The 10,844-nt window shown below is 36.3% G+C and overlaps 1 protein-coding gene across 1 annotated transcript in view; it reads right to left on the reverse strand.

The window, feature by feature from the left end:
• Positions 1 to 10,844, reverse strand: part of PLCH1 (phospholipase C eta 1) — a 110,578-nt gene that overhangs the window by 79,731 nt on the left and 20,003 nt on the right. The window contains 1 exon segment of the mRNA XM_007457643.1: positions 955 to 1,048. Within this exon segment, the coding sequence (XP_007457705.1) occupies positions 955 to 1,048 (94 nt within the window).

Below are 10,844 nucleotides of genomic sequence, written 5' to 3' on the forward strand. Positions count from 1 at the left end.
ATATTTTAAATACATATGACTTATAGATACATGTAGCTATATTCATGTCATATCATTTATATGTAATATTCCAGGAGCTAGATTCTAAATATATATTCAGAATCTAATATATATAACTGTGAGCAAGTTACTTAATTTCTTTTTTCCTTTTTTTAAAAATTTATTCATTCATTCATTTATATTTGGCTGCATTGGGTCCTCATCGCTGCATGCGGGCCTTCTCTAGTTGCAGAGAGCGGGGGCCACTCTTCATTGTGGTGCGCGGGCAGCCTTTCCCATTGTGAAGCACGGGCTCCAGGCTCATGGGCCCCAGCAGTTGTGGCACACGGGCACAGTAGCCGTGGTGCAAGGGTCTAGCCACTCCAGTGCATGTGGGATCCCCCAGACCAGGGCTTCAACCCATGACCCCTGCATTGGCAGGTGGACTCTCAACCACTGCACCACCAGGGAAGTCCCAAATTACTTAATTTCTTTAAGCCTCACTTTCTTCAATTATAAAATGAGACAATCATATTAACAAAATTTGTGGTCCCTACAACCTCTCTACCACTACCAACTAGGGAAAACAAATTAGTTGCCAACATTTAAAAAAAGAAAACAAAACAACATGTTTACTTATTTTAGGGCCAAATTTCCCTTCATGAGATTATCTGGTTGAAACTATTTCTAAAAATTAATCATTTGAGAAAAGTCAAAATATTTCTTGGCATCTATCATACATAGTGGCAACAAGTTGACTTGCTTGAGTGGAAAATGCTACTGTCCTTGCAAAAGTAAAAGAAATAGCAAAATCATGGCATCTGTTTTGTAGGAAAATATGTGTGTCGTGGGTTTTATTTGAATCATCTGTAATTCCAAGGTTATCTCCCTATTTCTTTTCCTAAAAATTTTGCTAGAATGTAACTTAGCAAACTAAACTGAGAAATGAGAAATTAAGGATATTCGTTATTTTACCTTCTATGCCAAGGACATTTTTTGCCTTATTTTCTTCAGAAACTTCAAATTTTCTTATGACGTCAATACAATAGTCTGCTGTCACATTCGTCATCTAAACAAAACAGAACAATAGTACAGTACCTGCAATTTCATGAGATATGTTCCCCTATGCTAAAAGGGCATACTGATTTTTTTAAGCATTCATGATACAGTGCAAAATGGTTAAATGAGCCATATTTGAGGTTACTAGTGTCATAACTACTTAACCTTTGGAAAATGATCATGATCTCAGTATTCCTTGTTATCTTTCAGATTTAATCAGTGAAAACAGTCCTTCAACTACTAGACACATGTTTTCTATGAAGAAACAAGATTAATAAAACCAAGTCAATAATCAGTGCAAATGCACTGCCAAGCATCCACTCACTGTAAGCTAGTAGTTATCTGCAAAAGTAATGCTTTCTACACAAACACTGAGGTTTGCTAATCATAAATTTTATGCAAAAAGAAAATGACTCTCTACCAAAGAAGCGTATTCTAGGTAAATCCACCTGTGTGTTTATAGCTACAGATCCTTCAACTGATTCATGAGAGCAGTCTGCCATGGTGACTCAAGAACACAAAGGTTAGCAAAAGAAAATAAAAAGGTAGGTGGGAATTCTAGAGTGAGAATTCTTGTATTCAAATCGGCTGGCTCATACTATTAACAGTGTGGTCTTAAATAAGTCACTCACCTTCTCTGTGGCCACCTTATAACGTAGTTGTGGGGATTAAATGGATTAATATTTGTAAGAAAAATGTATGGTACCAAAAAAGTAGTATATGCTAACATTACTGAGTTAGTCTCAAGTTTGCTGCATGTACATTTCATGCTTAGTATCACGGGGAAAAGCAAACTCTGAGAATAATTTCTTTAACGCTAATAAAGGATGCAACACTTTTATCAAAAATCCATTCAGCTCACAATCTCACAATGATATTTAAATATACTAGCAAGCACCAAAGAGCAGACAGCAGAAGCAAGAACTAAAATCTTACAGCCTGTGGAACGAAAACCACATTGACAGAAAGACAAAATGAAAAGGCAGAGGACTATGTACCAGATGAAGGAACAAGATAAAACCCCAGAAAACCAACTAAATGAAGTGGAGAAAGGTAACCTTCCAGAAAAAGAATTCAGAATGATAGTGAAGATGATCCAGGATACTGGAAAAAGAATGGAGGCAAAGATCGAAAAGATGCAAGACATGTTTAACAAAGACCTAGAAGAATTAAAGAACACTTAAAAGAAGTAAAGAACAAACAGAGATGAACAATACAATAACTGAAATGAAAAATAGAAGGTATTTCTACTTTTTTTTTTTTATTCTAGAAGGAATCAATAGCAGAATAACTGAGGCAGAAAACGGATAAGTGACCTGGAAGACAGAAGGGAAGAATTCACTGCCACGGAAAACAATACAGAAAAAAGAATGAAAGGAAATGAAGACAGCCTAAGAGACCTCTGGGACAACATTAAATGCACCAACATTCACATTATAGGGGTCTCAGAAGGAGAAGAGAGAGAGAAAGAACCTAGAGAAAATATCTGAAATGATTATACTTGAAAACTTCCCTAGCATGGGAAAGGAAATAGCCACCCAAGTCCAGGAAGCACAGAGAGTCCCAGGCAGGATAAACCCAAGGAGAAACACACTGAGACACACAGTAATCAAACTGACAAAAATTAAAGACAAAGAAAAATTATTAAAAGCAACAAGGGAAAAATGACAAATAACATAAAAGGGAACTCCCGTAAGGTTAAGAGCTGATTTCTCAGCAGAAACTACAAGCCAGAGGGGAGTGGCACGATATATTTACACTGATGAAAAGGAAGAAACTACAACCAAGATTACTCTACCTGGCAAGGATCTCATTCAGATTAGATGGAGAAATCAAAAGTTTTACAGACAAGCAAAAGCTAAGAGAATTCAGCACCCCCACCAAACCAGCTCTACAACAAATGCTAAAGGAAATTCTCTAAGTGGGAAACACAAGAGAAGAAAAAGACCTACAAAAACAAACCCAAAACAATTAAGAAAATGGTAATAGGAACATACATATCAATAATTACCTGAAATGTGAATGGATTAAATGCTCCAACCAAAAGACACAGGCTCGCTGAATGGATACAAAAGCAAGACCCATATATATGCTGTCTACAAGAGACCCACTTCAGACCTAGGGATACATACAGACTGAAAGTGAGGGGATGGAAAAAGATATTACATGAAAATGGAAATCAAAAGAAAGCTGGAGTAGCAATACTCATATCAGATAAAATAGACTTTAAAATAAAGAATGTTACAAGAGACAAGGAAGGACACTACATAATGATCAAGGGATCAATCCAAGAAGAAGATATAACAATTATAAATATATATGCACCCAACATAGGAGCACCTCAATACATAATGCAAATGCTAACAGCTATAAAAGAGGAAATGGACAGTAACAGAATAATAGTGGGGGACTTTAACACCTCACCTACACCAATGGACAGATCATCCAGACAGCAAATTAATAAGGAAACACAAGCTTTAAATGACACAAGAGACCAGATAGATATAATTGATATTTATAGCACATTCCATCTGAAAACAGCAGATTACACTTTCTTCTCAAGTGCACATGGAACATTCTTCAGGATATATCACATCTTGGGTCATAAATCAAGCCTCAGTAAATTTAAGAAAACTGAAATCACACCAAGCATCCTTTCCGACGACAACACTATGAGATTAGAAATCAATTACAAGGAAAAAAAAAAGGAAAAAACACAAACACACGGAAGATAAACAATACATTACTAAATAACCAAGAGATCACTGAAGAAATCAAAGAGGAAATCAAAAAATACATAGAGACAAATTACAATGAGAACACGACGATCTAAAACCTATGGAATGCAGAAAAAGCAGTGCTAAGAGGGAAGTTTATAGCAATCCATTCCTACCTGAAGAAACAAGAAAAATCTCAAATAAACAATCTAAACTTACACCTAAAGAAACTAGAGAAAGAACAAACAAAACTGAAAGTTAGTAGAAGAAATCATAAAGATCATAGCAGAAATAAATGAAATAGAAAAAAGAAAAACATTGTAAAGATCAATAAAACTAAAAGCTGGTTGTTTCAGAAGATAAACAAAATTGATAAACCTTTAGCCAGACTCATCAAAAAAATGAGGGAGAGGACTCAAATCAATAAAATTAGAAATGAAAAAGGAGAGGTTACAGTGGACACCACAGAAACACAAAGCATCATAAGAGACTACTACAAGCAGCTCTATGCCAATAAAACGGACAACCCGGAAGAAATGCACAAATTCTTAGAAAGGTATAACCTTCCAAGACTGAACCAGGAAGAAATAGAAAATATGAACAATCCCATCACAAGTAATGAAATTGAAACTGTGATTAAAAATCTTCCAACAGGGCTTCCCTGGTGGCGCAGTGGTTGAGAGTCACCTACTGATGCAGGGGACACAGGTTTGTGCCCCAGTCCGGGAAGATCCCACATGCCGCGGAGCGATTGGGCCCGTGAGCCATGGCCGCTGAGCCTGCATGTCTGGAGCCTGTGCTCCACAACGGGAGAGGCCACAACACTGAGAGGCCCACATACCACAAAAAAAACAAACAAAAAAAAAAAAAAAATCTTCCAACAAACAAAAGCCCAGGACCAGATGGCTTCACAGGGGAATTCTATCAAACATTTAGAGAAGACCTAACACCGATCCTTCTCAAACTCTTCCAAAAATTTGCAGAGGAAGGAACACTCCCAAACTCATTCTATGAGGCCACCATCACCCTGATACCAAAACCAGACAAAGATACCACAAATAAAGAAAATTATAGACCAATATCACTGATGAATAGATGCAAAAATCTTCAACAAAATACTAGAAAACAGAACCCAACAACACGTTAAGAGGATCGTATACCATGATCAAGTGGGATTTATCCCAGCAATGCAAGGATTCTTCAGTATATGCAAATCAATCAATGCAATACACCACATTAATAAGCTGAAGATTTAAAACCATATGATCATCTCAATAGACACAGAAAAAGCTTCTGACAATATTCAACACCGATTTCTGATAAAAACTCTCCAGAAAGTGGGCAGAGAGGGAACCTACCTCAACATAATAAAGGCCATATACGACAAACCCACAGCAAACACCATTCTCAATGGTGAAAAAGTGAAAGCATTTCCTCTAAGATAAGGAACAAGACAAGGATGTCCACTCTTACCACTTTTATTCAACATAGTTTTGGAAGTCCTAGCCACAGCAATAAGAGAAGAAAAAGAAATAAAAGGAATACAAATTGGAAAAGAAGAAGTAAAATTGTCACTGTTTGCAGATGACATGATACTATACATAGAAAATCCTGAAGATGCCAGCAGAAAACTACTAGAGCTAATCAATGAATTTGGTAAGTTGCAGGATACAAAATCAACGCACAGAAATCTCTTGCATTCCTATACACTAACAACAAAAGATCAGAAAGAGAAATTAAGGAAACAATCCCATTCACCATTGCAAAAAAAAGAATAAAATACCTAGGAATAAACCTACCTAAGGAGGTAAAAGACCTATATGCAGAAAACTGTAAGACACTGATGAAAGAAATTAAAGATGACACAAACAGATGGAGAGATATACCACGTTCTTGGATTGGAAGAATCAATATTGTGAAAATGACTATACTACCCAAAGCAATCTACAGATTCAATGCAATCCCTATCAAATTACCAATGGCATTTTTTACAGAACTGGAACAAAAAAATCTTAAAATTTGTATGGAGATACAAAGGACCCCAAATAGCCAAAGCAATCTTGTGGGAAAAAAACAGAGCTGGAGGAATGAGACTCCCTGACTTCAGACTGTACTACAATATGGTTCAGAGCTACAGTAATCAAGACAATATGGTACTGGCACAAAAACAGAAATATATATCAGTGGAACAGGATAGAAAGCCCAGAGATAAACCCACACACATATGGACAACTAATCTATGACAAAGGAGGCAAGGATATACAATGGAGAAAAGACAGTCTCTTCAATAAATGGTGCTGGGAAAACTGGACAGCTACATGTACAAGCATGAAATTACAACACACCCTAACACCATACAGAAAAATAAACTCAAAATGGATTAAAGACCTAAATGTAAGACCGGACACTATAAAACTTTTACAGTAAAAAGTAGGAAGAACACTCTTTGACATAAATCACAACAACATTTTTTTGACCCACCTCCTAGAGAAATGGAAATAAAAACAAAAATAAACAAATGGGACCTAATGAAACTTAAAAGCTTTTGCACAGCAAAGGAAACTATAAACAAGATGAAAAGACAACCCTCAGAATGGGAGAAAACATTTGCAAACAAATCAATGGACAAAGGATTAATCTCCAAAATATATAAACAGCTCATGCAGCTCCATATTAAAACAAACAATCCAATCCAAAAATGGGCAGAAGACCTAAATAGACATTTCTCCAAAGAAGACATACAGATGGCCAAGAACCACATGAAAAGCTGCTCAACATCACTAACTATTAGAGAAATGCAAATCAAAACTACAATGAGGTATCACCTCACACCAGTCAGAATGGGCATCATCGGGCTTCCCTGGTGGCGCAGTGGTTAAGAATCCACCTGCCAATGCAGGGGACACGGGTTTGAGCCCTGGTCCGGGAAGATCCCACATGCCGTGGAGTAACTAAGCCCGTGCGCCACAACTACTGAGCCTGTGCTCTAGAGCTCGCAAGCCACAACTCCTGAACCCCACGAGCCACAACTACTGAAGCCCACGCACCTACAGCCCGTGCTCTGCAACAAGAGAAGCCACTGCAATGAGAAGCCCACGCATCGCAACGAAGAGTAGCCCCTGCTCCCTGCAACTAGAGAAAGCCCGCATGCAGCAACGAAGACCCAAAGCAGCCAAAAATAATAAATAAAAATTAAATAAATTAATTAAAAATAATAGAATGGGCATCATCAGAAAATCTACAAACAACAAGTGTGGAGTGGGTGTGGAGAAAAGGGAACCCTCTTGCACTGTTGGTGGAAATGTAAATTGATACAGACACTGTGGAGAACAGTATGGAGGGTCCTTAAAAAACTAAAAATAGAACAACCGTATGACCCAGCAATCCCACTACTGGGCATATACCCTGAGAAAACCATAATTCAAAAAGAGTCATGTACCACAATGTTCATTGCAGCACTATTTACAATAGCCAGGTCATGGAAGCCACTTAAATGCCCATTGACAGACGGACGGATAAAGAAGATGTGGTACATATGTACGATGGAATGTTACTCAGCCATAACAGGGAATGAAACTGGGTCATTTGTCGAGATGTGGATGGACCTAGAGACTGTCATACAGAGCGAAGTAAGTCAGAAAGAGAAAAACAAATATCGTATATTAATGCATATATATGGAACCTAGAAAAATGGTACAGATGAATGGTACAGATGAAAAGGCAGAAATAGAGACACTGATGTAGAAAAAACGTATGGACACCAAGTGGGGAAAGTGGTGGTGGGGGTGGGGTGGTGGGATAAATTGGGAGATTGGGATTGACATGTACACACTGATGTGTATAAAGTAGACAGTAAGAACCTGCTGTATTAAAAAAATTTTTTTAATAAAATAAAAAAGATCAGTCAATCAATCAATAAATATACTAATGAACAATGATAGAGGAAGCTAACTTGGGAGCCAGTATTTTATATTTCAATGATGTTCTCAAAAATTCCATTATGTCTTAGGTTCAATACCTATGCTTTAGTGAAATCTAATTCAAACTGTCTATTTAATAGCATTTAACTTATTGCAGGGGGAAAAAAAACTCTGTTATGCAACCATTTTTTGCATGTTTGAAAGCACAGAATGCTTTTTTCCCCCTAAAACTAGCTTCATAATGGCTAACACATTCTTTGAGTAAATTTTATAACCTTTACTCCATGCAGATGCTTACATTACCAGACACCACCCGAAAATACCATAAATAAATGAAACCATGCTACCTGCAAGGAGCTCAACTGACCTAGTCTGGCTTTAAGCAGCTCATTAATTTGTCTGCTATAAGCTAGAGAGGCTTATCACGTGCAGTCTAAAAGATAAATAATTTCTCACAAAATAGAAAGAACCAAATTGATAAAAATCGTATGTGCCACTGGAAGACTGAATTCACATTGCAATTATTTGGTTTACAAGGCCATTTGTTCAGAGATGTTGGGGCCTTGCACTAGACTCAGGTAGTCTACCAGGAGACAATGAGATCTAAAAAAATTCAAGCAAACAAACAAAAAAAAAAACCCGGCATCCTGGGATGGAGCTAATTGCCGATGAGAACATGTTCCTAGCTCAAAATACAAAGCAGAATGTGTTCACAAAAATCATCATATTTGAAAAGTATTCATTAAATTGATGAAAATATCAGTAGGCATTCTAGGAAGCCCAAAATTTCCTGGGCACCATGTAAGAATTAATGGGAGCTAATCCAAAATTCAAGTATTAAGGATTAACTCAATGAAATACATTAAAACCTCATAACAATGAGAATTGAAATGTAAGTCAATCTGCTCCCATCCTTCCTCCATCCCTGCTTTCATTTAATTAACTTCCCAATAGCAAAATCTTGCATTTTATACAATTGACTTTTTCCGGACCTCACTTTGAAAGTTACATTGGGATTTTACTGTATGAATGAAGGTTTAACATAGTTTAGTGCTCTTTATTGTTCTTTTTCCCCTTGTTTTGCTTTCTATTTGACATGGCTGGTAAGATGAAATAGAAACATTTTCTCCCTGTTTCCCATGGAGTTTACCTGAAAGTCTTGTTTGCTATCAATATCTGAGCCACTCACTGTCTCTTAACACTAGTGATTGTTTTTTGTATACAGGGCAATTTGTGCTAAAAGAAGAACTTGAGGAAAACTTGATTACGTTTATATAATGTAGTCAATGTTATGCAGTTTATAAAAAGTTTTTACATCCATAATCTTAAACAGTTCTTGTAAACTTAGTATCTTTATCCCCATCAAGGAAAACTGACACTGAGAATGGTTATCACAACCAAAGTCATAAAATCATCTACTATCTACTATCTACTGTCTGGGTGCTTTCTTTATTTCTACTAAGAAATTGAAATACTTACTTTTAAAAGTGATTATTTTTTCAGTATAGCTGAAACTCCTGGATCTTAACTTTTGAAATTTTTGCAACTTTCAAATTAGTTATCATAATTTGACCTCTTTGATGATTCCAGATTGGAATGGCTCCCAAAACACACAGAACACAAAATCATAATATAATTTGCAAAGAATTTTAAGGTTCCTAAACTCTTTTCCATTTATTTTTACCGAAGTAACATATCCATAATTAAGTCAGTCAAAACAGAGACGCTTATGACTAAAAGCAGAACTCCCCCTTTATACGCAGAGCCACTGTCCAGAGGTAATAATGCCAACATCTCTAGATATTTCTTGTGGAATGAGTCTTTATACTCCTAATTATTATGTTAATGATGCTATTTTCTATTTCATACACTTTAAACATTATCTCTTAACTTTTTATTGTTTTTAAATAAAGACAACTCTTCTGGGCCAGCAAAACTAACTTTCGCCCTCTATCCATCCTCCCAATACAGTTATATCTTAACTTTTATTAAACTACAATTCAGTGTGTAAATTGTCCTGAATATGCAAATGTTAACATTGGGTCTATTGTATAATCTGATTGTGTTTCTATTCTTATAGAACTTTCTTCTGATTTACCTGCTGGAATTCCCATCCATTCATTTAATTTGTAATGCCCCTATCACAAATTCTTCCCAATGACTCTAATGGTCTCTTGGTATAATTTTCCACATCAAAGGCAAGAGGGAATCCATGAATTCCATTTTTTCCACTATAAAGGTCCTCCTTTTTCCAGGCTGGTTAAGTTCTAAAATTTCACTCAGTTTTTTGTCCCAATTTCATTCTGTCACTCTTATCAAAGAGCACTAGAGAGGTAAATTATTTATTTCTTGCACATATTTTTGTGTGTGTTATGTGTGTTTTTTATTCTGTGCCCACATTTGGTTGACAAATTGACCAGGTAGAAAGTTCTAGGCCGGAAATCATTGCTTCATGTTTTTTGGCTTCCAGAGTTGCTGTTGAGAAGTCTGATGCCATTCTGATTCCAATCCTTTTTACAGGACCTGTCTTTGTTCATTAATTTGATAAGGCTTTTTTTTTCCCTCTTTCTGCAAGTCTTTAGGGTTTCATTTTATCCTTGGCATTGCAAAATTTCACTTTGATTTGTCCCTGCGTGGATCTTTTCTACGTTCACTGTGTTTGGCACTCAGTGGACCCTACCAATTTAGACATTCCTCCCTTTGGGCTCTGATCATTTTTTGTATTACTTATTTGATAATATCCTCCCTCTTATTTTTTCTTATCTTTTTCTGTAACTCCTGTTATTCAGATAGCGGACCTTCAGGATCGATCTACTAATGTCCTTATGTTTTTTCCATTTCTTTCCTGTTGTTCTCCTTTTGGGACAATTTTCTCAACTTTATCTTCTAAGCCAACTAATGAATTTAGTTCTCTGCTCTCTTCTTCCTCTGAATCTTCTTTTCTCATAGCATCTTTCTCTTGCTTCATGGCTGAAATTTTTTTAATTGCCCTGCTGTATTAATGTCAGTTTTTAAAGTTTCCTTCTCCCTGCATTGCCTCTATTTCCTCCAAGTTTCTTGATTCTATTTGTTTGCCTTTGTCTCTTTTTTATAGCAAAGAATTTCCTCAAGTGTGGTAAGCCTTGGTTATTTAAAACCCTTTTTTTTTTTTTTTTTTTTTTTTTTTTTT

This window comes from Lipotes vexillifer, unplaced genomic scaffold, assembly GCF_000442215.2.
Source record: "Lipotes vexillifer unplaced genomic scaffold, Lipotes_vexillifer_v1.1 scaffold897, whole genome shotgun sequence".
Classification (NCBI taxonomy): Eukaryota; Metazoa; Chordata; class Mammalia; order Artiodactyla; family Lipotidae; genus Lipotes; species Lipotes vexillifer.